At 60.8% G+C, this 26,749-nt stretch overlaps 1 protein-coding gene across 6 annotated transcripts; it reads left to right on the top strand.

Annotated features, from left to right (window-relative positions):
- The first annotated feature begins 820 nt into the window (after positions 1–820).
- Positions 821–26,103, top strand: BCL9L (BCL9 like). Of its 6 annotated transcripts, none has more exons than XM_044257978.1 (10): positions 821–1,167; positions 14,267–14,393; positions 15,823–15,924; positions 17,183–17,568; positions 18,238–18,357; positions 20,866–21,076; positions 21,254–21,338; positions 21,422–23,717; positions 24,195–24,476; positions 24,921–26,103. In XM_044257978.1, the coding sequence occupies exons 3-10, from the start codon at positions 15,899–15,901 to the stop codon at positions 26,012–26,014; spliced, it is 4,500 nt and encodes a 1,499-aa protein (XP_044113913.1). In that variant the 5' UTR covers positions 821–1,167; positions 14,267–14,393; positions 15,823–15,898; the 3' UTR covers positions 26,015–26,103. The 6 variants fall into 6 exon arrangements, with proteins under 6 accessions (XP_044113913.1, XP_044113911.1, XP_044113912.1 ...); XM_044257976.1 differs by lacking the exon at positions 14,267–14,393 and adding an exon at positions 7,442–7,499; XM_044257977.1 differs by lacking the exon at positions 14,267–14,393.
- Positions 26,104–26,749: the final 646 nt, after the last annotated feature.

The following is a 26,749-nucleotide window of genomic DNA, read 5'->3' as shown; positions in this document are numbered from 1 at the left end:
CTAGGAAAGACAAATGAATAAAGAGATGCTCGGTTTATAATGAATGTGGGTGGGTACAGTGAAAAGGGATCCAGCAGAGAGAGAGAGAGAGAGAGAGAGAGAGAGAGTGTGTGTGTGTGTGTGTGTGTTGGGGGTTGAGGGGAGTCCAGGGAACTCCCACCCCTTCCAATCAGTGTAGACTGGAGGGTAGGTTTGTGAAACCTCTCTCCAGCCTGGGATGTTGTTGGTGCGTCTCTTCCCCAGTCCTCAGGAATGGGGAGGAGAGACGGATAGAAGCCCCCTCCTCGCCCCCGGGCCAACCTGCCTCCCGCATCCCGGCCGGGCGCCTTACCGAGTCAGACCACTGGGAGGCTGGGGGAGCCGGGTTGGGCGAGGAGGCGAGAGAGATGGGGGAGCTCTTATTTTGACAGGGGCCTCTCCGGGCTCTGGTATGAAGGCAGAAGGAGGCAGCCAGAGAGCCCCGATGCTTATTCAGGCTGGGGAGAGGAGCCGAGTGGAGGGGCGAGCGAGGCTCCGGCAGCGCAGGGGAACCCGGGGAGGCGGCGGCGCGCGTCGGAGCCAGTGGCCGGACATGCCCCGGACCCGGGGCCGCTGCACCACTGCCGCCGCCCGGAGCCAGCCGGCCGGACGCCCGCACGCCTGGGTCCCCCGGCGCCGCGCCGCCCGGGGGCTGCGACCCGGACCCTCGGCGTCCGACCAACAATAAGCGCCCAGACAGCCCCCTCCCCGCCCCGCGCCCGCCGTCCCCGCGGGCCTCGGGGAAAGTGAAAGGAGGAGGCGAAGGAAGGGAGGAAGGAAGGAAGGAAGCAAGGAAGGAAGGAAGGAAGGGAGGAGGAACAGGAGCCGGAGCCGTGAGGTTTGGGGCCGAGACCCCAGCCCCGAGCCCCGGGCCGGGCGGGTGTGCACGCTCTCCCGCCGCTGTCCGGCGCCCACGACCATGCTCGGCGGTTGGGAGGCAGGAACCCAGGCGCCCAGCGACCCCCGGATACCCTCTCCCGGGCCGGGCTGGTATTGAGATCAAGGCGTCCAGGATCAAAAGATCACCGCCTGCCCGCCCCCCTCCGCACCTCCAACTGGCAAGCCGGAGGACCCCAATCCAGTCACCGACCCTGATCTGGTCATGGCGTCCAGCTCCGGCCTGGCGTGAGGACCCCCGACCCGCGCGAGGTGAGGGGTGGGCTGGGGCCGAGGGTGAAAGTCGTGCCAGGCGGGCAGAGGCGCGAGGAGGGAGATCCAGTTTGAACTGGGGAGGGGGAACACAGTCTGATTGTCTGTTGCCCTCTGGCACGCACCCCCAGGCTGTTTAAGGGCTGGGGGACTCCCCCAGGGTTAGTGGTGACTACTCTTGGGCCCCCAGTCAGGTTGGCAGCCCCAGAGCTCAGGGGGGAGGGCTTAGGGACAGCCAGGGGACCCTGCCACCCTAGCGCAGAGAACAAGGCCGGCCTTGGGCCAGCTGGAGCAGCAACCCTGCCCTGGGGGCTTCTGGGAGATGTAGTCCCCCCTCCCAGGCTCCCCAACCCCTTGGGTCTCAGCACCCCAGCACTCCTCCCCTGGCTGATGGGAGCCTCCAGAAGGAAGTGCATTAGGATTGGGGATTGCTGGGGTTACCCTCTGCCCCCAAGCAGTGCCTAGGAGCAATAGGGGCTGTGACTCCTGGAGTCTCCCCTGCCAAGGATTCTCAGCAGTGTGGGCTTGGCTGGGGGGTGGGGCAGTCACACAGTTCCTTGGAGGTGTCCCTGCACTGCTAAGGGGAGGCTCCCCCTGCCTTGGTGCTGGGAGCTCCTGGGGGAGGAATATGAGGAAGAGAAGTGAGACTTAAGGCTTTTTGCTTGTCTGGAGTATGCCCTATCCCTGGGCTGCTGGAATTTGGTTTCTGGAGACATTAAAGTCTATTCTCCCCTTCTCCCTCTGGCTTGCTGAGAAGGAGCGTTTCCCTCACAGTCTGGGAGTCTGGAGGGTGTCTCTCTGGAGCAGTGAAGCCAGGATCTGCTTCTGTCTGTCTGTCCAGCCTCCTTCCTTCCGGGTTTTTCTGACACCCCCTCCTCCCGCCTCCCTCAGTCTGTCTGCTGCTTGGGGTGTGTGTCTGTGTCTGGGGAGGGGTGGAGGGGGGCTCTGCTGCAGGGAGGAAGAGTGTTGCTTTGGGAGAGGTGAGCTGGGCATGTGACTGAGCCATGGGATAGGGGCTTGAGGCCCACTTGATCTTTGGCCTTGGTTTCCCGTTTTACCTAGGAAAGCCCTGTCTTCACACTGTATCTGCTGGAATTCTACAGATGTCTCTGGGCAGCTCTCTGAGCTTGACCTCCAGAGTGGGTGGCCTTCTACTCCTCTTGTTCTCCCCACTCCTCAGCCTCTCCGGAGAGCAGACACTTCTGCTGGGCCTGGCTTTTCTGCAGCTCCCAGCACGGGTCTTGCCTTCTCTGGGTCAGGACCACGATTTCATGGCCCCAGGGGAAAGCATGATCAGGCCCCGTCTTTCTGTGTCATCTGTGAGGCGACTGGTTTGAAGCCTCAGGATGCAGTGAGAATGGGTCAGGAAGGTGAGGGGTAAGGGAAGTCTGGTAGAAAGGGAAGGTGTTGCCTCCCCAAGGTGATCAGGCTCCTTGGCCTTGGAGAACCAGGCCTGGAAGGCCAGGGTCTAGCCACCTCTCTCTAGAGGCTCCCTGCTTACCTGTGTTGCTCCTGATTAGGGGTGGGGCCTGGGGGAAGGGTTGATGTTTGAGAAGGATGCTGGTTTGGGGGTAGAGTACCTATCATCTTCCATCCATGGCAACTCTTGTGTTTGGAATAGCAGGGGCCCCATGGCTGGAGACGGGTCCTGGAGGTCCATGTGCAGGTTCAAGATGAGTCTCTAATTACCGGGCTTGAGGGTCAAGGTGGGACGACATTACAGAGTCCTGGGGAAGGTTTGGTGGTCCACAGAAACCTGGGACTAGTGCAACAGTCGTAATGGGGGGCCTTGCGAACTTGCTTATTGACCCTGTGCAGGGCGCCTGTGCCTCTGTCTGCGTAGTTCCTGGCCCCCTGCTTCTGGGTACCTGGGTTAAACAGAAGCCCTGGGCTGGAGACTCTGCTTCCCTGAACAAGCAGGACAGTAGCCTTCTGGGCAGAGGCCTAGTGGGTGGCAGTGTGGACTCAGCTGGAATGCCTGGCACCTGCTTTAGATTAAAGAAGATGCCTGCAAAGGGGGGATGCCTGCCTGTGGGGGAGTGGCCGGGATGGAGCTCCGTGTAGCCCAGGAGTGGGCTGGAGGAAGAAGAGAACCAGGGTTGCAGGTAGCAGCAGCTCTGGCAGGAGTGGAAGGAGTCGGAACTCACCCAGCTCCGCAGCCCCTCCTCCAGGGAGTATAAGACCGGAGCTGGGGGCACCCCCACACTGCCTCTGGCGCCACAGGCTGAACTTCTGCCCCAGTGCCCAGGGGATGGGGCAGCTAAAGGGAGCCAGGGTGTCTTCCTGGGACTGGGAAAAGCCTGCAAAGAAGTGGGGGAACACTTTGGGGGGTTCTTGTTTACTCTTCCTGGGGCTCCTTGGTTGCTGGTGGTGAGGCACCCCAAAAGCCTGGGTACCCAGGGGTGTTGGGGAAATGGCATCCCTTCCTTGTGCCAGGAGCCCTGGGCACTGCCCGGGTGCTGACCTGGGGGGAGGGGGCAGAAGGGGATGGCAGCGTGGGAAAGCGGGCAGCCGTGGGAGCCAAGCGGGTGCAGGCTGGGTGCCGCGGGCAGGGAGCCTCTGCCAGGCCCGCTCTCCCTGGGGTGGGGCTGGCTGTTCCAGGGACTGGCTCAACCTGTTGAGCGCCTGGCTGCTGTAGCTTGGCATGTGTGCCCCTGCCTGCCAGCCCTGGCAGCTGCCCACCATAGCCACACTGGAGGGGCTGCCCCCAGGGATCTGGGGAAAGGCAGCTCAGAGTGGCCAAGGGGCCGGGATGGGTCTGGTAGAGGCTGTGTCCCCAGGTCCAGTCCTCTAACTATCAGAGCTGGGCTGGGGCCAGTTAGAGGGCTAGGTAGCCGGAAGCCAGGAGCTGGGGGGCTAGGCGGAGAAGGCCCCCACAGCGCTCTTGCTCTCGAGGTGCTGCTTGTCCTTTGGATGGGCGGCCCTAAAGGCAGCCTGGAGTTACAGCCTGGAATTTCCTCTGCTGGGTGCCAGGGCCAGGCCTCCAGAGCCCCACCCCCAGCCTGGCCTGACCTCCCCTCCCTGGGAGAGAACTGCCCACTTTCCCTAGAGGCTGGGGGAGGGGCAGTAAGGGCATTCTGCTGCCCTGGGAGGGGAGGGGTGACTTCCTGGGTGTGGGGGTATGTGGCATTGCCTCAGTCTCCCCAAAAGCCCCCCTCCCCATGAAGAAGAGGGAAGCCCCTGGTTCCCCAGGAGCTGTCTCCCACCTTGCTCTGAGTATGGGGAGTCCTGGGTCGCAAGGAGGATCTCTGAGCCCTGTGGGGCCCTTGCTGTCCCCCCACCCCCTCGGACCCCTTACCTTTGGGCCCACCTTTGGGCTCTACTAGCTGGTAAAGGGGAGCCTGGTTGTTACTCTGTAGAGGAGAAGGTGCTGACCACCGCCCATAAATGGGGGAAGCGGGCACAGGCAGCTTCCCTCTTCCTCTCACTCCTGAGGGGAACGGCAGCCTCCCCTGCCTTCTTACTTTTTCAGTCAGTGGCCAAAGCAGAGTCCTCTCCTTCTTTGCCTCCTTTCCACCCCAGGCCCTTCCTGCTGGTGCCTAGACCACCTGACCCTCCTAACCTTGGTGTCTCTTCCAGGCCCCCCTCCCTGGGGGGCTGGGATTCCCTCTGCCCCACCCCCTCTCCAAAGGGTTGGTGGCCCTTCGCAGGCCTGCCTTCCCCTCCCCCCTACTCTCCACCCCCCAGCCTCAACTGGGAATGGCCCTGAATCCAGCATTTCCAGCATTTCGAAACCAAGATTGTTTTGAAATCCCTGAGTACTTCTCCACCCCCCTCTGGCTCCCCTCCTCCCCACTAGTCCAGAATTTAGTCCTCTAATCTGACCTCACGCTGTGCATTGCCAGGGTCTGTGTGTGTATGTGAGTTCTAGCTCTCAGCCACGTGCATACTACTGTGTGTGTGTGTGTGTGTGTGTGTTTGTGTATCCCAGTGTGGGTATATCTTCTGTCTGTCAGCAGGTCTGTGTGACTGGCCTGTGTCTTTTGTGATTCTGGCTCTCCTCATTCCTTGGGAGTATGGCAGCCTCTGTGGGTCTCCAGGCATTCTTAGGGAGTTTGGGGTTATTTTTAGGAGGTAGAGATCTTGGACGTGTGTCTCAGTTGCACGTCCCAGGGAGTGTCTCTGAGGAGTGTGTGTACCTGGGGTTGTGTCTCTTCGATGAGTTTATGTGTGTGTATACGTGTGTGTGTGTTCTGCTTCTGTTCCTGCTTCTCTCCTCCTCCCTTTGAACATGTCTGGTGTGTGTAGTCACAGGTCTCCCCCCGCAGCAACCTGGGACATGGAGTACTCTGTCCCTTGACAGGGAGATTTCCTGGAGTGGGGCCAAGGCTTCTGGCAGGGCCAGGGTCCTTGGAGAGAAAGTGGTGGCATGGGGAGACTGGGATAAACTGCTCCCCTCCCCCCGACTGGGCTCTCTTCCTCTGCCCCTCACAAACACCCAGCACCTTTGGGGTCCCAACACCCTCTTCTTGACCTCATGATACAGTGGTGGGTGATCATAGGGAGGCCAGTCCCCAAAGGAGGGGCTTGGAGAGGGAGTTAAGCCTCCATCCCAGTCACTTGCTTCACTGGGGTTGAGGAAGGGGCCAGCCGCATCAGACCTGGGAGCTTGGTGGCTAATTTAAGATTCAGGGAAGTTGACTTCTTTAGCTAGGGGGAGACAGCAAAACAAGACAAGACATTCATATTTCCAGTCTTTACAGAAGACAGAGGAAGCTGGAATCCTAAGGGGCTGATATTCCACCCCAGAAATACAAGGCATTTGGGGTATTTGGGGTGGGGCCAGCTGCCATTGTAGCCTGGGAAGTCCTTCATGTTTAAGTTCATTCTGCAATTAGACAGTGTTCTACAGTGGGGGAGGAGGCCGGGGGGAGCTTTTTTTTTTTTTTTTTCCCAAAGCAAGGGTGGTTGATAACAGAGTTAGGTTAGCATGGGATTCGGGCCCCGGAACCCTTGATAATCTCCTATGACTCAGTATCCCATCCTGGGGTCTCAGGCTCTAATTGAATGCTTTCCTCTAGAAGCACTTGGGTCAGATCAGTGAGGAAGAAGAGGGCCCAGGCAGGGGCTGTTTGTAGGAGTCCAGGGCCTGTGCAGACAGCAGCAGGATGTAGGCAGAGGATAAGCTGTCCCTTCCCCCCACCCCCGTGGCCTCTGGTCCCAGGACACAGTGGGAGGAAGGGAGGCCTAGAGGCACAGGTTGGTACAGTGCTCAGTGACCCAGCAAGGGGAGGGCTTTGGCAAGGAATTTTCAGTTTGTTTCTCAATCTCTGTCTCTGAGACACGCACACACACGTCACTGCAGACACCTTCAGGAGATGAGCCTAGAAAAGTCACCTAGGGGGCGGCAGGGCAGGGCGCTACCAGATGGGGCTGTGTGGAACCAGCTTCATTCTGGCAGAAGAGGCCCCGCACCTGCCCTCTTGAACTGGAAGTTGGGCCCAGCTGGAGGTCTCCTACCCAGCTCCCCCTTCCTGGGCCTGGGAGCAACACAGGCTGGACAGGGTTAAGTCTGGTTGGCAGGGACACCCCCCTGCCCCCAGTGCAGAGAGAGAGAGAGAGAGAAAGAGGGAGGGGTGGTTCGCAGCTTGCTCTAGTTGGCGTCTCTCCCAGAATTCTTCGGAAAAGAACTCCCCTTTGACCCCCAGTACAAACTGAGCCCAGCCACCAGCTTCCCTCCCGCCTGCCTGTGGGAGCTTCACCCAGCCCCCCTCCTACAGAACTGCTAAGCCAGATCCTCTCACCCCAGGCCCTCCCAACCAGGCCGGTGGGGACTTTGCGTCTTCAGGGGACAAGGGGTATAGCCAAAGGGACCACACATGGACACGGGAGAGGCCCCATTTTTATCTCTGACATAGGATGACCCTGGGGCTGGCTGGCACTGAAAGCCAGGGTCCTCTGGTCTCCCCATCCCTTCCCCCAGGACCTCAGGCCAGGTCATGGGAGTCATTGGCCCCGCCTCTGTCGAAGGCATCTTCCAGTGCCTTCTCCTTTCCTGCTTCCAGGATAGGGAGGGGGAGCAGTGTGGTGCAGCAGCTGGGTCAGGCCTGGCTCCCAGCCAATCCACAGAAGTCCTGGAGTGGGGGGGGGGTGTGTGGTGGTGTCCGAGTAGCTCAGAGACTTCCTGGAGCTGCAGGCTGTGTGTGTGTGTGTGTGTGTGTGTGTACACGTTTCTGTGGTGTACATGTTGGGGGAGGGGCTGGGGTTATGGGAGGAGCAGGGCCCTAGATTGCTGGCTTGGGACTTCTAGCTGTGAGTGACCCTCTCTCCACAGGGAGCCCCCTTCCCAGACCACACCCTTGAGCCTGAGCCCGGCACACGTTACTCCTGAGGTGAGAGCTCCGTGTGCTTGTGCCCGCCCTCTGCAGCCTCCTTGCTGCTCTCCTGTCTGCTGGTCTCCTGCTTGGCTTTTTGTCTTGGGTGCCCTCCTCCTGGCTTTCTGCCCCCACTTCTCCTTTCATTCTCCTGCCCCCAGAGGAGGGGAGCTAGCAGCCTTACAACCTGGAACCTGGGGGGTGGGGCTGGGGCAGGGAGGGGTAAAGCCCCACCCCTGTGAAAGTCCCAGGTCTTCTCTGAGCTGGAATCTTTCCAGGCCCGGGAGGTGGGGAGCTCCTGCCCAATCACCCCTGGAGGGCAAGGTAGGGTTTCCTGGTCATCCCAAGTGCTTGCCCCGCTCTGTCCTGGCTTTGGCCTCCCCCTGCTGAGTCAAAGCCAGGGTGGCTATCAGCCACCGAAATGTGGTTTCTGCCCTGGCTTCCAGACACACACACACACACACACACACACACACACACACACACGCAGGCACGCTCGCTCTCTCCCTACTGCTAACCCCCCCCCCTTCCCTCCCTCCCCTCCTTCCTTACTTAGCAACAACTCCCTGAATTCACAACAAACACGCCTGTAGGCTCCTGGGCTGACTAGGGAAGGCTGCAGAAGGCGGAGAGGTCTGGGAGGAGGCGCGTCTCTCAGACTGTCCTCCGGAGGGAGGGGCTTCTGATCCCCCCACTCTCCTTCCTGGGGGCCCGCAGGAGGCCACGGCCTCTCAGAGACCAGGAGGAAGTCATCCTGTTTTCAACTTAGGCAATGAAAAAAGTGGGGAGCAGTGACAGGTGTGGCTGAGCAGGTGTGGGGGCAGGGCTTGGACTCTACCCTTCATTAGTGAGTCCCACTTGACTTTTGACCCCCACCTGGAGAGCGAGAGGGGTGGCAAACTCCTCTCCAGCCCACCGATCTCTCTCAGCAGGGGCTCGGTATTGTTGTCATGGTAACTTGCTTGGCTCCCTTCTGACTATTAGGGACCTGGATGGGTGAGGAGGACATAGCGGACTGGGGGTGGGTGGGACTGGGGGCCCCCCTGGAGAACTTTGCTCTCAGGGCACCTGTGCCGAGGGGGTGGGGAGGGGTGCCCTCTCTCTGATCTCTTCCCTGGGCAGGAACTTGTGGTCTCTAGCCAGGACCTGGGGCACATCAGGCGTGGAGGGAGTGTGTATGGAATGGTGAGGGGCGCCCATTCTCTCGTTAGAGCACTGATACAGGGTGAACTGGTCTCGCAAAATGCTTAAGAACCCAGTTGCGGGCGTGTCTGGGTTCAAATCCCTATTCTTCTCATTCTGGACTGTGTAACTTAGGCAAGTCACCTAACTTCCTTATGCCTTAAAGTGGGGGATCATAAAAGTACTTTGGTGTAGAGATGTTGTGAGGATTAAATTAGATCGTGTGTATGTGTAGCATTCAGGACAGACTGATGCGATGGCATAAAATGCTCAGTATGAGGTAGTGAGCCTCCTCTTTGCTCCTAGACATTGCTTTCTACAGGAACTCCTAACCCCACCCCCGGGGGGCTTTGGCCTGGAAGAAGGGTTGGCCATTGGCAGTGGAGGACTGGGGAGTGGGGGTGGGGGAGAACAACCTTCCCAGTACTTCGGACTCAGAGATTCTAAGACCCTTCCAGACTCACTTTCTCACTGCCTCAGTCTCCCCACTGTTGGAGCCAGCTCACATCTTGGGTGCAGGTTCACCAAATGGCCGTAGGCCCAGAGAGGGGCCTGGGGGACTTAGGACATGTCCCTCCCTATCTGCCCGTGCTTCTCAGGCTGAGCTCTCCCTCCCCCAGGCTGCTGGCTCAGATCAACTTAGCACCCCTCCCACCCTTCCATCCCTGCTGCTCTGTTCTTGCACCAGGCTGAACGCCACATTCTGTCCTTAAATGGCTTAACTGGCTGCCTCCTCTCCTTCCTGGCCTAAGGGGTCAGGGACCTTCCTTGGGGAGAACAGTGGCAGTGTGGAGCTGTGACATGCATGGCAGCTGTTAGGGCTGCCCCAGGGTCCCCCGGATTCCCTGTACCCTCTGCCTGGGCATTTTCCCCGAGTGTGGCAGAGCAGTGCCCAGGCCTGTGATATGTATAGAAGCCCAGATGGGCATGCCTGGCACCTGCCACTCACAGACAGGCAGGGAGGAGGCATCCTGAAGCTCAGAGGAGGGGTGGGGTCACATCAGTATCCACAGGGGCCAGAGGACTCTTTTCGTGGGCTGCGTGGTAAGTGTGGGCAGCGCTGGAAAGAGTTGTGCTTCAGCCCTGTGTGCCCTGGGGTAGGGTGAGTGCCAAGGAACACGGGGTGAGCAGGGCTTCTGAGGGGCGTGGCATGGAGCCGAGGCTTGGGAACCTCTGGAGGAGGACCCCAGGCGTGGACAGCAGAGTGGACAGACAACGTTTGGCTCTTCCGGGGAGTGAGTATCCAGATCTCAAGGGAAAGTGGATTGTAAGATGTGGCAGAAGTGCCTGCGATCCCAGGGCTCCTGGGTCTGAGACCTGGGCTTGGCAGCCAGGAACCTTCTCTGGCCTGGTACCGAGATAGGTGGGCTGGAGCCCCTGGCTCCACGCATCCTTCTGGAACCCTCAGCCCTTCTTCTGGAGCCAGAGAGGACACTTCCCTTCTATGGGCCTGAAAGTGAGGGCTCTGGGTTGGCCTGGGCCGTGCTGCACTGCTGGGCTGGCCATGCCGCCTATGCCCGGCCCCTGGGGCCTGTTCCTTGGGCAGGCTGGGGCTATTTTTGGGATCGGGCTGGGGCTCTAGGGCTGGTTTCAGATGTTCCAATGTGAACAGGAGAAAATGGGAACAGATGGCTGGAGGGTCCTGCTGGGAGCAGGTTATTTTTAGGGCCTTATTAACCCTTTGGGGGCTTGTGGAGCCACCCTGAGAGGGACAGCCCTCTCTAGTTGAGAAGAGGACAAGTCTTTTCCCTGGACCCCTGCTTTCCAGAACTTCCTGCACCAGTTGCTACTCTGGCCCTCTCAGACCCTTCGCTCTTTAAGGACGTGCATGCATGAGAAGAAAGCAGGCTCCAGCTTCCTCCACCCCAAGTCCTGCAGGAGATGACCAAGTAGGCAGGGAGAGGGCTGCCTGGCTGGGGGCAGCTGGGCCACTATTGACGGGAAATCCCCTCTGACTTGCCTCCTGAGGTTTTGAGGCACACACCTGAAGCTAAGAGAGTGGATAACTGCTTTCTGGGTTCACACTCTGGTTTTGAGTGTATGTCGGTGAAGTCAGTGATGCCCAGGGAAGAGCTAGCTCAGGGAGCTGGCCCCTTCCAGGAGAGCAGAAGAGCCACGTCTTTGTACCTGGTCCCCCTTATATGATGTCCGTGGGCCCCATTCCCTTGGATGCTCCAAGGGCAAATGCCTACCTTTATTTACCAAATGCCCACATATCTGGGGGCTACGAGAGGGTAAAGAAGGGGAGGGACATTGTGGTTTCTTGAGGCCTGAGTATGTCATAGGCATGCTGTGAGCTGGTTTCACTAAGAAAACCATCTTACCCTATACATGTACCCTCACTTTGAAGATGAGGATACAGGTCAGAGGGACAAGTCCTCTAGCTCAGACAGGGCGGGATGTGATTGGCACCTTGTCTCCCTGACCGTGAACCCGGCCCTCGTAGCCCTCATTGCACTCCAGGCCTGGCATCCCAACCCCAGGAGGTAAGGCTTCTGGGGACAGGATCTCTTCAGGGAGCAGGTTTCTGGAATGAGTGTGGGAAAGGAGGCCTGGGGGCAGGGGACCCTGCCTGTCCCTGGTCTCACAATCCCCTAAGCCCTTCTACCCTGAGGGTGCCAGGACTGACACCAGAAACCCCGTTTGGCCTTCCTGTCTTCCCTGCGGGAGGATCACAGGCATACATCCTGTCTCTCAGTCCCCACCCCCACCCCGTCCTGGCCCACAGGCTCCCGCTTCCTGCAGGGTCACGGCCATCTGGATGTCAACGTGGGCAGAGCTGGAGGGCCCTCAGGTGCTGCTGGGGCCAGGGGTTTGGGCCAGGCAGGCGGGGTGAGGGGGCAGGGAGGATGTGTCTGCCGCTGGCGGTACCTGGGTGAGCAAGCCGAGCGGCAGGCGCTGGGTGAGGTCCCGCCCCGTGGTGCGCTGCTGGCTGTGCCAGCAGTCTGCCCGCACTCTGGTCCTCCCACAATGGCCCCATTGTTCCCAGCCGCCAGGCAGTTTGGAGGAGGTTCCTAGGCCACCCCTACCCCCCCCCCCAACAGGGGCCAGATTAACCCCTTGGAGGACAGGCCAGGTGAGGGCCCATAGGGGGCTACCCTGCCCAGTCCTCCCTTCTGGGCCTCCGGGCTTTGGGAAGTCACCTTTCACCCACGTGTACCCAGCGACAGGACCACTGCAGACACCGGGGTCTCCCCCAGGGAGGGAGGAGCACCTAGACCCTCTCCCACCCCCACCATGGTGCAGGTGCCAGGGGCCAGGAAGTGCCAGTGGGGTGGCAGGCGGAGACCAGATATATTTGGGCCGGTGGGGCTAATTCCAGCCACCACTGCCTGCCCTACTGGCTCCTGAGCTCCTTTCCTTCCTGTGAAACCAGAGCTGGGTTGGGCCTAGCTCAGGATTTCGGTGGATTTAAAGAGGCAGCACCATCCCTGCCAGCCTGGCTTCCTCTCCCCCTCCCCAGGTAGGGTCTGGGGCAGAGAGAGGACTGAAGAGAACTTCTGGCTCTTGCCTTGCCCCGGGCTAACCCTGGGCCCTTACCCCAGTTGGGGGTACCAGGCTCTTGGCAGCTCCTCTCTCCCAGAGCTTTGGGCGGGTGGGGTGGGCGGGGGTGGGCTGTGGTTTCCTGTGTTGGCTGTTTGTGCCTGGCCCAGAGTGCCCGCCGCCTGCCTGGGCTTCCTGCCCTGTCTTGTTTCCTTGTGCCCCCCACCCTCCCTTCCCCCTCCGCCCTGAGGGAGGGAGCAGCCAGGGACTGGGCAGCAGCCTTTGGGGGCACCCCACTGCCAAGGCATGACTGCGTCCCAAGGCCTGGCCACCTTGGCATTGGCTGAGGGAGCCAAGAGAGGTGACTTCAAGCTTGTCTTAGGCAATGCCACTTGTCTTACAGACTCCAGAAGGGACAGTGGGCACCAGAATGGGCAGAACACCCCCTTCTCCCCAGAAGTACCTTGTTCAGAGACCCCGACTAGAGTAGTCTGGGACTAGGAGTTCCCACGGAACTGCAGGACTGGCGTTGCCTGGCAACACTCTGGGGCTGCAGGTGGGGCGAGGTGGTTTGTCAACCAGACAAAATGATTGATTTGCATGGTCTCCTTTGGCAAGAGGTGGGGTTGGGGGAAGTGGGGAGAGCTGCCAGGAGCCAGGGTGAGGGGAAGGCCTCTGAGGACCCACACAGAGGGTCCCAGAGCAATACCTTGGTCCTCAAGCAGATTTCCTTCTGGGCTGTGAATCCTTGACCTCCCCACTTGGGCTGAGTCACCACCTCAGGAAGAGGAAGTGACCTGGGTGGTAGAGGAGAGCTTCTAGGGACCAAGGAGTCCAGAAACCCAGGAGAAAAGGGACCCAGCCCTTGTCTTGGGAGCTGCATCTCCTTGAGCCCGGGGACAATAATTCCACCCCCGTGGCTCACGGAGGGCCTGAGCAGCCCATTTCTTCTCTAGAGGAGTCTGCCCACCATGCTGGGGAGCATGAGGCCTCCAAACCATTTTCTTGTTGCCTCTCTTGGGTGGTTTTGAGCTAGGCAATGAGGCCAGTGGGCCAGCTGGAGAACCAAGCAGGGGGTCCCAGTGCTGGGGCAGCTGAAAATAGTCAGGTTGCCACTGGTGTGTGAATGCCCATTATACCTGTGCTGGTTCTGTGTTGAGCACCCATTGAAGGCATCCGTGGAAGCCTTCCTGATCTCCCTCCCCGCACCGGGGTCAGGTCCACTGGCTCCCCCTAACGCCCTAGGGAAGGCCATGGGGAAGCAGCTGACCTCAGGCTCTTTGTCTCAACAGCCTCCTGGTTTGTGCCCCTGGCCCTTTGCTCCTGCTTGTGAGCACAAGTCACCACACTCCAGCGTCCCATGCCTTTCCTTTCCCTCATCCCAGGCGCTCCTGCTCCTGTGCTGGGAGGCTCCCTTCACTCCCAGCACCCACCAGGAGTTAGCCACCCCCCATCCCTAGGCCCTCCAGGTGTCTTGGGGGGAGCTGAGTGTGTACAGGAGGAATGGTCTTTGAGAGCCCCTGCAAACTCCTGAGGGGTAGGGGGGAGGTGTGAGATGGGAAAGTCCTGACTCATCTGTGCTTGACTCAGCTCGCCCTGCGGTGGGGTGGGAGCGAGGGGGTGGAGTTGGAGAGGGGAGGGCCACTCCAAGATCCTTCTGAGGACTGACTGGGGACACCGGAGAGAACTAATTTTCTAACAGCCCCTTCCCAAAATATTCCAAGTCCCAACATTTGAAGCTGTAAACACAGGAGGTAGTGCCGGCGGGCCCAGTGGCTAGAAGCCCACCTTTCTGGTGCCGGCTCAGATGAGGAGTCTTGACTTCAAGGGAGGGGGGAGGAGACACTGAAGTTGGGGTGGGGGAAGCCCCAGGAATGGGGTCTTGGAGCTGCCACATACTGGTCACAAGACCCAGGGGCACATGGATTCCTTTTGGCACACCTCAGTTTCTTTCTGGTGAAATGGGGATAATAATACCGTCTCTTTAGGTGATGGGTAGTTTTGAGGACTTTGGTGGTGAAGGTGCGAGCTTGAGTGAGGCGTCAGGCCACAGGCCCGTCCCTAAGCCCAGGTCCCTCTCCAGCCCGCCTCTTAACTGCTTCTGCTCTAACCTGTTGCAGGAGATGGGGGCTGGCCGAGGGAGGCTTCCCAGCCGGCCCTGGACTTTGGAACCGTCCCCTGAGGAGCCTCTCTTCCCGGAGGGAGACCTAGAAAAGGGAAGGCCAATACGCCTGGGGTTAATTTAGGGTTAGACTCCCACAGGGTTACGGGTGGGTGGGGGCCTCGCCTCCGCGTCCAGCCCAGCCTCCAGCAGCCCCGCTGGGAGCGGCGAGAGTGCGCACCGGTGTCACGCTGGGCGGATCACGAGGGCGAGGCTGGGCCCAAGTCTCCCCCCCTCCCCCACCCCGATCGGTGGGGCGGGGGAGCGCAGGGCAGGGGGCGGTCGGGTGAGGCTTCTGTGTTTGCGTGAGCCTGTTTGTTGGCGTATCTATGGCCTCGCGTGTATGTGTGTACGCGCGCGTGTGTTCCTTTGTCACTACCAGGCTCAACTTTCTCTGGTTCCCTTGGGGCCGGGTCTCAGTCTTTTCATCCGTTCCTTGAGTCGGCGCGCTCCCTCTCTGCCGTCGGGCAGCTTGGGCGGCTGCGGGTGCCCCAGGCTGATTCCGTGCTCCTGCTTGGGCCAGCGCCTCCCTCGCCCTCCAGCACACCTCCGCGGGTCGGCGTGGGCGCGCCTCTAGTTTCCTGGGCTCCGTGCGTGTCTTTGTCTCCCCGTCCACGTGTGAGCTGTGAGTGTGTGTGAGTCAGAGTTCGGGTGCTTGCGGGTCTCTGCGCCCCTGCCAGGCGGCGCCCAGGGCTAGGCCGAACCTCGGCCCGCAGCCGCCGCCGCCGCCCCGCCCAGCCCCTGGCCGCACTTGGCCGGGTGTCTGTCCGTGCGGCGCGTGCGGGGCCCGGCGAGGCATGCTGCAGTCCTGTCCGTCTCCCGCTCCCTCGCTCGCTCGCTCGCTCGCTGGCTCCCTCGCTCGCTCTGCCTCTCCGCTCGGGCTCTGCCGAAGGGGGCGGGGTGGGGTGCAGGGGCGGGGGGGGGGGAGGGGAGGCTCCTGCATTCTTGCGGTCGGGGAGGAATCTGAGCCAGCGTTACTGGTCTCCAGAAGAGCCCAGCTGCAGCCCCGGGGCCCCGCCAGGCCTCTCGCTGCCCGCCCGGGCCTGCTGGAATGGGCACGGGCTAGGCCTCGAGCTGGGGGCGGGGCGGGGCATTGCCCCTACCCAGGCCGCCTCGGCGCCGGGGGGCGCCCTGGGGGCGGGGCAAGAGGAGTTCCCCATCCGGGGTGAGGGGCGTGCCTGGGAGCGGGAGTCCCCCAAGGGGCCAGAGCAGACCTCACGGCCGCCCCACGCCGGCGCCTTTGCAACCTATCCTTTTAGTGACTTCTGCCTCTGCCGCCCGGGGAAAGGGGGGGCCCTGCTAGAGACTGCAAGCTCCCTGAGGGTCAGGTGCGGGAGGGATGGGGATACAATCGGCCTCTAGGATAGAGACCCCACCCAGTAGTCCTCCCTTTCCATTCCCACCTAACCCTGTCTAGTTACCTAGTCCCAGGGCTGTTGGGTCCTCCCTTCTCCCCTCCCCTCCTACACCCCCTCCCCAAGTCACAAGTTTTCTCTTTGGGGCTTGTTGCTGCAGTCCGTGCTCCAGTACCGAGTACCTGGCTGGGCCCTGGGCACGCACAGGGGCCGTAGCCCCACTGTGTGTGGGAGCCATGAGGATCCTGGCTAACAAGACAAGGTGTGTGGGTGTCGTGGAGGGCGGGAAGTGTGTGTGTGTGTGGAGTGCGGGGAAGGGAAGGGCCCAGTGATCATGGGGCTGAAATGTGCTGGCTTGGACAGTGAGCCCTATGGCCACTTGGCTTCTAAGGTCACCGGTGGGCTAAACGGGGGTCAGAGTGGGATGGCCTGCCCTGAGGCAGGAGCCCACAGCCTTCATGTCTGGGCCCAGGGGACAGAGGGCAGTGGCAATCAACTAGGCCTGCTGCTCTAGTCCCTTTCAGCCCTTGCCTCCTAAAAAACGCTTTGAGCAGACCCCGGCCCACCCCACTGTCGGGTCCAGTGGCGCCCTCTGGCCTCAGTCTAGCTGGGGGTGGAAGCTGGAGGGAGGGGCGGTGCCTGCCTCCCTCCCCTTCCCCAGGAGAAGCCGGCAGACAGGGCCAGGCGGCAGCAGCAGGACAGCAGAGCTGAAATAAATCTGAGCTGGTGTGGAATGAGGGGGGATAAATATCCTCTCCCGTGATGTGATCTTTCCAGCGGCTATTAATAGGTCTCCGGGGAGGGGGAGGCGGTGGGGGGAGCGGGCTGGAGCTTAAAGGGCCCGCAGCCTGGCTGCAGGAATCCTTGGCTTCCAGCTTCGCTCCAGTCTGCTCCGCACACCGCTCCCCTCCCCCTTTCCTCCTGCTCCTGCCTGCCTGCCAGCCCTGCTGGTGGACCCCCTTCAGGCTTTCCCCTCCTGCTCTGAGGAGCTGTCTGGGCCAGTGGGTACCACTCTGCAGTGTGCTTGTCCCCACATCCCCAGGGGACTGGGGCTGAGGCATGAGCAGTGACCCTCGGGTCCTGTGCCCCTCACCTGCGGGTGTGGAGCACATCAAAGTTAAGGATTAGGACCTTGGAAGGAGTCTGGAGAGTGCAAACCCTGAAAGAGATGTTCAGGTGTTGGTCAGGTGCTAGTTGGGGGGAGTTGCTGGGAGGCTTGCTGTCCGATGGATGTTGGGGGTGGGGGTGGATTCTGCCTCCCAAGGCCCTGATTTCTACTTGAATTGTGGGGTCTGAGAGGTGGAGAGGATTGCCCTATCTTCACTCCCCAAGGTGGAGAAAGGCATCAGCCCTTGTCTGAGGGACCACAGGAGGAGATAGGGAATAGCTGGTGGTCTTAACACGCTCCTTGGCCCCCACGTCCATTACCATTAGGTGAGGTGGGATGGGGACGGTTAAAATGCAGGCATGCTAGGCCCCTAGCAAGATTAACCTTTCGTGTTTCTCCCACCTTGTCCCAGGTTACCCCACCCCAGGAGGAGAGAAGCTCCAGGGAGCCCGCCGCTGTCCCCGCGCGGCCACTGCCCCCCAGCCCCAGCCAAGCCAATGCACCCAGAAAATAAGTTGACCAATCATGGCAAGACAGGGAATGGAGGGGCCCAATCCCAGCACCAGAATGTGAACCAAGGACCCACCTGCAACCTGGGCCCGAAGGGCGTGGGGGCGGGGAGCCATGGGGCCAAGGCCAACCAGATCTCACCCAGCAACTCAAGTCTGAAGAACCCCCAAGCAGGGGTGCCCCCTTTCAGCTCACTCAAGGGCAAGGTGAAGAGGGAGCGGAGTGTGTCTGTGGACTCTGGAGAGCAGCGAGAGGCTGGGACCCCATCCCTGGATTCAGAGGCCAAAGGTACCCCATTTCCTGATTCCTAAGACCCCAGTATGTTCCAGTCCAAGACCCACGCTTGCTGCCCCCTTTGCCTAATCCTTTTCCCTTGCTTCTCTCCAGCATTTATGCGGGGTCACCTTTCTCTTACCCCCGTTAGACCCACTGGCTTGGCCATTCTCTCAGGAGCAGGGGTGGCCAGGGTGGGGCCTTGTTATCTTCAGGTGCCACCCACGGAGGGGCCACACAGCTTGACGGTCAGCCTCATTCCTCTCTGGAGGGGGAGAGGGAGGTGCTCTGGGGTGAGGAGCAGACCCACACACCTCCTAAGGAACCTCCTGGTATCCCATCTGGTGGGAGTCTTTGAGCAGGCTCTGAGGCCTGCAAGGGTAGCAGTGGCTCTCCCCTCCCTCACCACCCCCCCAGCCCTAATTAGAACCAGTTGTGGTTGGGGATTATGCTGTGCTTGGTGCTGGGTGGGGGAAGGGAGACAGGCAGCGGGGCTGGAGAGAGAAATCAGAAACAAATGGTGTGGTGGGGGCCAAGGGCTGGCAAAGTGCCCACCATGGCCTGGGCAGTGCCCTCTTAGGGTGGGACATCTGGGAGAATGGGTCCATGGAGACCCTGGCTGTGGGAGGACGGGGCCTCTGGGCACTTGGTCTGACCCCTGCCCGCCTTGTCCTGCCTGGGCAGAGGTGGCACCCCGGAGTAAGCGGCGGTGTGTGCTGGAGCGGAAGCAGCCATACAGCGGGGACGAATGGTGCTCAGGACCCGACAGCGAGGAGGACGACAAGCCCATTGGGGCCACCCACAGTGAGTGCCCATTGCTGCCAGGATCTTGTGGCCCATGGTGCCCCAGGGACATGTCTGCCCTGAGGGAGCCTCCTTCTCCTCACCTTCAAAGGCCTGAATCTGAGAGAGAGCAAGGGTCAGGAACCCAGACTACTTCTTTCCCGTCTCACCTGTCACTCGGTTCCTCCCTGCGCTGTGACAGCTTAGCCCCTGCCTTCCAGGTGCTCAGTGAGCCCCTCTTCCTAGGGACCGAGGTGGGGTGGGGTGGCCCCTCCTGGCCCTACCACCTCCACCTCCTCCCATGAATTCTTGGCCTCTGCTGCCACCTACTGGTCAGTAGAGGGAGGATGGCGAGCGTCCTACATTGCTGGGAGCCAGACAGTTGGTTCAGAAGTCTGGCTGAGCCTGGGTGGGAGCTGACCTTGGCTCTGTCTCTGGCTCCCATCCCCAGCCTCTGATTGACGGCTGGCAAATGCCTAGCGTGCATCACCAGGATGAGGCGTGGGTGTGGGTGGATGCCCACCCTTCTCATTCTTTTATTGACCAGTGTGTATTTGGGCCTTGCTCAAATAATGGGGAGAACCAGACACTCTCCCACCCTTGGGAAGCCCGCACACATTTATTGGGTGATTTCCCTCAAAGCTGACATCTCTTTGAGGGGAGAAACAACTTAAGGCAGGTGAACTAGCCAGAGAATGTTAAATTGTGACCTGCTCGGTGGGCTGGGACCCTAGAAAGTAGGAAGGAAAAAATGTTCTGGCTCCTTTGCTACTTTGTTTAATCCTTCCAATAGCCCTGGGAAGTAGGTGTGGTTACGGTTAAGATGCCTGTTGCCTGGTCACAGGCCGAGCAGATGTTTTTGGAAGGAGTGGACCATGTCTGTGGAGGTGGGATGTACAGGCTGGAACTTTAAAGGTCCTCTGGTCCCAGGTGCCGCCCCAGGGGACTGGCCGTCCATGAGTCCCTCTGAACCCGTCAGGGACAGATGGGGGTGGTCACTGCCTCCTGGGACCCACAGCCCCCATCAGTTCGCTTTTATAACTTTAGACTGCCGGGATGTAGAAACGTTGGAAGAAACAGGGAAATACCCAGAAGGTGCTACCATCCCGTCCCCAGCACTAAGGCAACCACTGATACTATTTTATTTGTAGTTGCCAAGATGTTCTCAGAGAGTTCTTATCTTGGGGGCAGCCGATGTAGCCGCTAATAGCGCAGATGCTGCAGTCACACAACTTTGGTTGGTATCTTGGATCTCCCATTTATTATTTGTGTGAGTTTGGGAAAGGGTCCCAGTTTCCTCATCTATAGGAATGGATTTCTTCACAGGATTGGTGTGAGGAGTAAATGACTTGCTACCTGTGACACTTACAACACTGCTCGTTTTCATTATTATTACTGTACTAGAAAGTTCCTTATTGGAATAAAGCCTGCCTCCCTCCTGTAACTTGTACCTGGGAGTCCTAGCTCTGTGTACGGAATATTATGCACTTTCCTGTTCCCAGGACAGCCCTCACACACTGAGGCCAGCTCTCAGGCCCCTCAGCCCCCAAGCTTTTGGCTCTGTTATTCTGTGCAAAATTTGTTTATCTTGGCATGGGAGTGGGTCCACTGACTTACCTAGTCTCGTTAATGACCACACGTAGATCTTTTTGGGGCTTGGACTTCGGTCTACTTTGTGACCATGGGACAGACATCATTTGGTGCTCAGGGTGGTCAGTCTATGCCGGGAGGGCACCCACTATGCCAGTCTTTTCTAACTCTGTTTTCTAAGTGATTTTTGTTGTTTTTGTTGTTGTTGGCGACATATTTCTGAAGTTGCTGTAAAAATAGATTTCTTTGACGTGTCCCGCTGTGCAGAACAGGGAGTTAGTGTTCCCATTTTATAGATGAAGCAACAGAGGTTTAAAGGGATGAGCTGTCTTGTTCCTAAGGGCACAGAGTCCGTTAGTGGTGAGCTAGAATGCAAAACCAGTTATCATTTGACTCATCAATCTGTGCAGTCTCTTGGCCTTCTTGCCTCACCTGGTCAGAGCATTTGCAGGTGCACCCCCCCACACACACACACCCGTAGTCTGTGGGCTCAGAACAGGCCTTTGGAGTCCCAGCCCAGGTTCAGATCCCGGTTCGGCACTGATGGGCTATGTCATGTCGGGTGAGTTAATGTCATTCCTCCAGAGTTGTTTCCTCCTCTGGAAAGCAGAGTGTAGGACACCTGCCTTCCAGGGATGTTGTGGTCAGAGGGAATCACATCTGTAAGTGTCCTTTGGGATGCCACGGACAGGGGAGCCTGTTCCATTTCCCCTCCCCCTCATCTCCATATGGTCCCCATGATTTCTGTCCTGGTTGAAGACGTCTAGGGCAAGTAAGCGTGGACACCAGGCACATACCACTGGAGTGTGGCAACAGATCACCTAGCTGGCCTGAGCTGAAAAGCAGTGAGCCTGCCTGGGATGGGGTGGGGGGCAGCGCGAGTGGGCTCTCCTTTCTGAGTCGAGGCTGCTTACCCAGCTTCTCTTCTCTCTCCTGTAGACTGTAATGTAGCAGACCCAGCCATGACGGCCCCACAGCTGGGTCCCGGCCAAGCCACCCAACTTCCCCTCAGCGAGAGCAGCGCTCCAGGACCCCCACATGGGCCGCCGCCTGGCCTCCGGCCGGACGCCCCTGGGGGTGGGGGTGGGGGTGTCCCCGGCAAGCCTCCCTCACAGTACGTGTACGTCTTCACCACCCACCTGGCCAACACGTAAGTGCCTTGGGGCAGGCCCAGCCTGCTCTGTGCTCCCCTCAGCCTGCAGTCCTGAGTGTCGGCCTGCAGGGAGCCAGGGCTAGGCTGGGCTAGGTGGGGGAAGGGCAAGGCCCCCCCCCCCCCCCCCCGCCCATCTGCCTCCCTGACCGATTTGTGCCTGACCCTTCTGTGCAGGGCCGCCGAGGCCGTACTGCAGGGCCGGGCTGACTCCATCCTTGCCTACCACCAGCAGAATGTGCCTCGGGCCAAGCTGGACCAGGTGAGTGGGGCACCTCTGAGAACAGTGGGATTGGCTGGTGCCTCCCCTTGCCTGGCTCATGCTCCGTCTCTGTCCTCCCACAGGCCCCGAAAGTGCCACCTACCCCAGAGCCGCTACCGTTAAGCACGCCGTCTGCGGGCACCCCGCAGTCCCAGGCCCCTCCTCCGCTGCCACCGCCGCCCCCATCGGCCCCCAGCAGCGCTCCGCCCACTCTGCCTTCAGATGGGCCACCTGAAGACACCAGTCAGGACCTGACACCCAACTCAGTGGGAGCAGCCAGCACAGGCGGTGGCGCTGGGGGCACCCACCCTAACACCCCCACAGCCGCCACCACCAGCAACCCGCTGCCTCCGGGAGGAGACCCCGGTGGTGCCCCTGGCCCTGCCCTGCTCGCAGAGGCTGCCCCCACAGGAAATGGGCAACGGAGCCTGGTGGGCTCTGAGGGCCTGTCCAAGGAGCAGCTGGAGCACCGGGAGCGTTCCCTCCAGACACTGCGGGACATAGAGCGGCTGTTGCTCCGCAGCGGGGAGACGGAGCCCTTCCTCAAGGGACCCCCAGGAGGAGCCGGCGAGGGGGGACCACCAGCACAAGCCCCTCCTGCCCCCCAGCAGCCCCCCACGGCCCCTCCCAGTGGGCTGAAAAAGTATGAGGAGCCCTTGCAATCTATGATTTCACAGACGCAGAGCCTTGGGGGACCCCCGCTGGAGCATGAGGTGCCTGGGCACCCCCCAGGCGGGGACATGGGGCAGCAGATGAACATGATGATGCAGAGGCTGGGCCAGGACAGCCTGACACCAGAGCAGGTGGCCTGGCGCAAGCTGCAGGAAGAGTACTACGAGGAGAAGCGGCGGAAGGAAGAGCAGATAGGGCTGCATGGGGGCCGCCCCCTGCAAGACATGATGGGCATGGGGGGCATGATGGTGAGGGGGCCACCGCCTCCCTACCACAGCAAGCCTGGGGATCAGTGGCCCCCCGGCATGGGTGCACCGCTGCGGGGCCCCATGGATGTCCAAGATCCCATGCAGCTCCGGGGTGGACCTCCCTTTCCCGGCCCCCGTTTCCCAGGCAACCAGATGCAACGGGTGCCTGGTTTTGGAGGCATGCAGGGGATGCCCATGGAGGTGCCCATGAATGCTATGCAGAGGCCTGTGAGGCCAGGTATGGGCTGGACCGAAGATTTGCCCCCCATGGGGGGGCCAAGTAATTTTGCCCAGAATGCCGTGCCCTACCCTGGCGGGCAGGGTGAAGCGGAGCGATTCATGACCCCCCGGGTCCGGGAGGAGCTGCTGCGGCACCAGCTGCTGGAGAAGCGGTCGATGGGCATGCAGCGCCCCCTGGGCATGTCGGGCGGTGCCATGGGGCAGGGCATGGAGATGGAGCGGATGATGCAGGCACACCGGCAGATGGAGCCGGCCATGTTTCCTGGGCAGATGGCTGGTGGCGAGGGCCTGGCAGGCACCCCCATGGGCATGGAGTTCGGTGGAGGCCGGGGCCTCCTGAGTCCCCCCATGGGGCAGTCTGGACTGAGAGAGGTGGACCCTCCCATGGGGCCGGGCAACCTCAACATGAACATGAATGTGAACATGAACATGAACATGAACTTGAATGTCCAGATGACCCCACAGCAGCAGATGCTGATGTCACAGAAGATGCGGGGCCCTGGGGACATGATGGGGCCGCAGGGCCTCAGTCCTGAGGAGATGGCCCGGGTGCGGGCCCAGAACAGCAGCGGTGGCATGATGGGTGGCCCACAGAAGATGCTTATGCCCTCGCAGTTCCCCAACCAGGGCCAGCAGGGATTCTCTGGGGGCCAGGGGCCCTTCCAAGCCATGCCCCAGGACATGGGCAATACCCAAGACATGTTCAGTCCCGACCAGAGCTCAATGCCCATGGGTAACGTGGGCACCACCCGGCTCAGCCACATGCCCCTGCCCCCTGCATCCAATCCTCCCGGGTCCGTGCATTCGGCCCCCAACCGGGGGCTGGGCAGACGGCCTTCAGACCTCACCATCAGTATTAATCAGATGGGCTCGCCTGGCATGGGGCACCTGAAGTCGCCCACCCTGAGCCAGGTGCACTCGCCCCTGGTCACCTCGCCCTCCGCCAACCTCAAGTCACCCCAGACCCCCTCACAGATGGTGCCCTTGCCTTCGGCTAACCCGCCGGGACCTCTCAAGTCGCCACAGGTCCTCAGCTCCTCCCTCAGTGTCCGTTCGCCCACTGGCTCGCCCAGCAGGCTCAAGTCTCCTTCCGTGGCGGTGCCTTCTCCCGGTTGGGTCGCCTCACCCAAGACAGCCATGCCCAGCCCTGGGGTCCCCCAGAACAAGCAGCCGCCTCTCAACATGAACTCTTCCACCACCCTGGGCAGCATGGAACAGGGTGAGTCAGCTGAGCCAGGCCGTGGGGTGGGGGGTAGGGGAGTGGGGATGGGACTCTGGCACTGGGAACCTGGGAGGGGAGCGGTGTGTGCTTACTGGGGCAGGTGAGCGCGCAAAGGCGTCTGTGCCGGGCGCAGACGCGCGGACACTGCTCGAGGGACACACGTCAGCAACTGAGTGTGAACTTCCACAAGGAGTGCCATGGGGCTCTGCCAGGCATTTGGAGGGGTTCACTCTTGGGCTGTCTGCACTGTCGGGGGCCCCGAGGCTGCAGGAGCAATGGGGCAATGGTGGCAATGGTGGCAATGATGGGCAATGGTGATAATGGGTTGAGCAGAACACTGGAGTAGAGGTGTGCCTGGAGGAGTCAGGAGATTTGGGGGCTGGCCTCTTCCTAGCCTACCATGTATGTGAACCGCCAAACTCATCTTCCCCTCCCCGGTTACCCGCCGCTCTTTTTGTCTCCCTGCTTCTGTAGGTGCCCTCCCGCCTAGTGGCCCCCGGAGTAGCTCCTCAGCGCCTCCCGCCAATCCTCCCAGCAGCCTCATGAACCCCAGCCTGCCATTCACTTCCTCCCCAGACCCCACGCCTTCCCAGAACCCCCTGTCACTGATGATGTCCCAGATGTCCAAGTACGCCATGCCCAGCTCCACCCCGCTCTACCACAATGCCATCAAGACCATCGCCACCTCCGACGACGAGCTGCTGCCTGACCGACCCCTGCTCCCGCCTCCGCCACCTCCGCAGGGCTCTGGGCCAGGTGTGAGGCCAGAAGGGGGTGCGGGGAGAAGAGGACCTGGGGGTGGGCCCCGGGCGTGGGAAGAGCTGCCACGGCCAGCTGTTGCCCCTGTGGTTATGCTGGCTCTCCTGTGCTCCCAGCGGGCCCTGGGAGTGGGAGGGTGATGTCCCGGGTCAGGTTTCCTCTTGTCATGGAGTAAAACCAAGCCCAGGGCAGCCGAGTATTGTTTCCGACGTCTGGTGAGTGACATTGTCTGCAGCAGACTGGACCAGAACTCGGGTCTCTTGGCTTCTAAACTGCATGCCTGAAGTCTGTGTCCCTGTGGCCAGCACAGGCCCATGGTAGAGGCCCTCACCTCTGTTGGCATGAGCCTGGCTGGGGTGTGGAGGGGGTAAGAACTGAGTCCCGCAGCCTTCCCCAGCATGGCGCACACAGCTCCTGACCCCTTTTTCTCTCTCACCACAGGGATCAGCAATAACCAGCCCAACCAGATGCACCTGAACTCCGCTGCTGCCCAGAGTCCCATGGGCATGAACCTGCCAGGCCAGCAGCCCCTGTCCCATGAACCCCCGCCTACTATGTTGCCCTCCCCTACCCCTTTGGGGTCCAACATTCCACTGCACCCCAATGCGCAGGGGACAGGAGGGCCCCCTCAAAACTCGATGATGCTGCCTCCAGGGGGCCCAGACTCCCTGAATGCCCCCTGTGGCCCAGTGCCCAGCTCCTCCCAGATGATGCCCTTCCCCCCTCGGCTGCAGCAGCCCCATGGTGCCATGGCCCCCAGTGGAGGTGGGGGCGGGGGGCCCGGCCTGCAGCAGCACTACCCTTCCAGCATGCCTCTGCCCCCAGAGGACCTGCCTAGCCAGCCGCCGGGCCCCATACCCCCTCAGCAGCACCTGATGGGCAAAGGCATGGCTGGGCGCATGGGCGATGCCTACCCCCCGGGCGTGCTCCCTGGGGTGGCGTCAGTGCTGAGCGACCCCGAGCTGAGCGAGGTGATCCGGCCCACCCCGACGGGGATCCCTGAATTCGACTTATCGAGGATCATCCCCTCTGAGAAGCCAAGCAGCACCCTCCAATACTTTCCCAAGAGTGAGAACCAGCCCCCCAAGGCCCAGCCCCCCAATCTGCATCTCATGAACCTGCAGAACATGATGGCGGAGCAGACCCCCTCACGGCCCCCCAACCTCCCGGGCCAGCAAGGCGTCCAGCGGGGTCTCAACATGTCTATGTGCCACCCTGGACAGATGTCCTTGCTGGGCAGGACAGGTGTGCCCCCCCAGCAGGGCGTGGTGCCCCACGGCCTGCACCAGGGAGTCATGTCCCCGCCACAAGGTCTCATGACCCAGCAGAATTTCATGCTGATGAAGCAGCGGGGGGTGGGGGGGGAGGTCTACAGCCAGCCCCCCCACATGCTCTCCCCACAGGGCTCCCTCATGGGCCCCCCGCCCCAGCAGAACCTCATGGTGTCACACCCGCTGCGGCAGCGCAGTGTGTCTCTGGACAGTCAGATGGGCTACCTCCCAGCGCCGGGCAGCATGGCCAACCTGCCCTTCTAGCAGTCCCCTGGGGCGGGTGGCTGGAGCTGGGGCGGTCCCGCAAATATGATACCCTTAAAGAAGTTCCTTCCCCTCCAGTGTTGGGATGGCCTGGGTCAAGGGGTGGGGTGGATGGGGTGGGAGGGGCTTGTGTGGGGAGTGGCATTTGTGGAAACCAGACTTGCCGGCAGCTTGGGGGGAGGTGGCAGAGCGGGGTGGGGGGGTCTTGGGTTGGGGTTCCATTTCGGCCACTGGGACTGCCCCTTCCCCACCCCTCCCCAGTCGATGGAGCCTCTCTCTTCCCTCATTCTCTGCACCCCTCCCCTTCTTCAGCTGTGCTTTCAGAGTCCTACTATGGAATCCTTGGGGGAGCAGAGAATCCTGTGTGGGGGGGCAGCCAGAGTAGAGGAGAGGTCTCCCCCACTCTGTCTCCTTTCTGTGGCTCGTTTCCTAGGCTCTGCGTGCTCCTGGAGCTTCATTCTCCTCTTGGTTTCTCTGCTCCCACCGGTTTTTCCTTCTGTCTCTTCCTGCCTCGTTTCCTCTCCCTGCTGCTGTGGCTGAGCCCCTCTCCCACCCCTCCCTGCAGGCGGCTGGCCCGGTGGGCAGTGCCAGCCGCAGCTGTAAATAGAGCGCTGCGCTTTTGTGCTGGTTTGTGTGTGTGCTGTATTTCTGTGTTTTGATAGAAGTCACAAAAAAGAGAAAAGGTTAAAAGTAACCCTTCCCTCCCCTCCTTCAAATTGTTGCCCCTTTCCATTC

This window comes from Neovison vison, chromosome 7, assembly GCF_020171115.1.
Source record: "Neovison vison isolate M4711 chromosome 7, ASM_NN_V1, whole genome shotgun sequence".
NCBI lineage: Eukaryota > Metazoa > Chordata > Mammalia > Carnivora > Mustelidae > Neogale > Neogale vison.
This window is presented reverse-complemented; position numbering and strand designations above follow the sequence as displayed.

What these genes read in the sequence shown, in the direction of transcription:
- BCL9L (XM_044257977.1), top strand. Translation starts at nt 15,899, where the DNA reads ATGAGGATCCTGGCTAACAAGACAAG. An exon ending in ATCCTGGCTAACAAGACAAG is followed by an intron (nt 15,925 to 17,182) that starts GTGTGTGGGTGT and finishes ACCTTGTCCCAG; the next exon opens with GTTACCCCACCCCAGGAGGA. An exon ending in CCTGGATTCAGAGGCCAAAG is followed by an intron (nt 17,569 to 18,237) that starts GTACCCCATTTC and finishes CTGCCTGGGCAG; the next exon opens with AGGTGGCACCCCGGAGTAAG.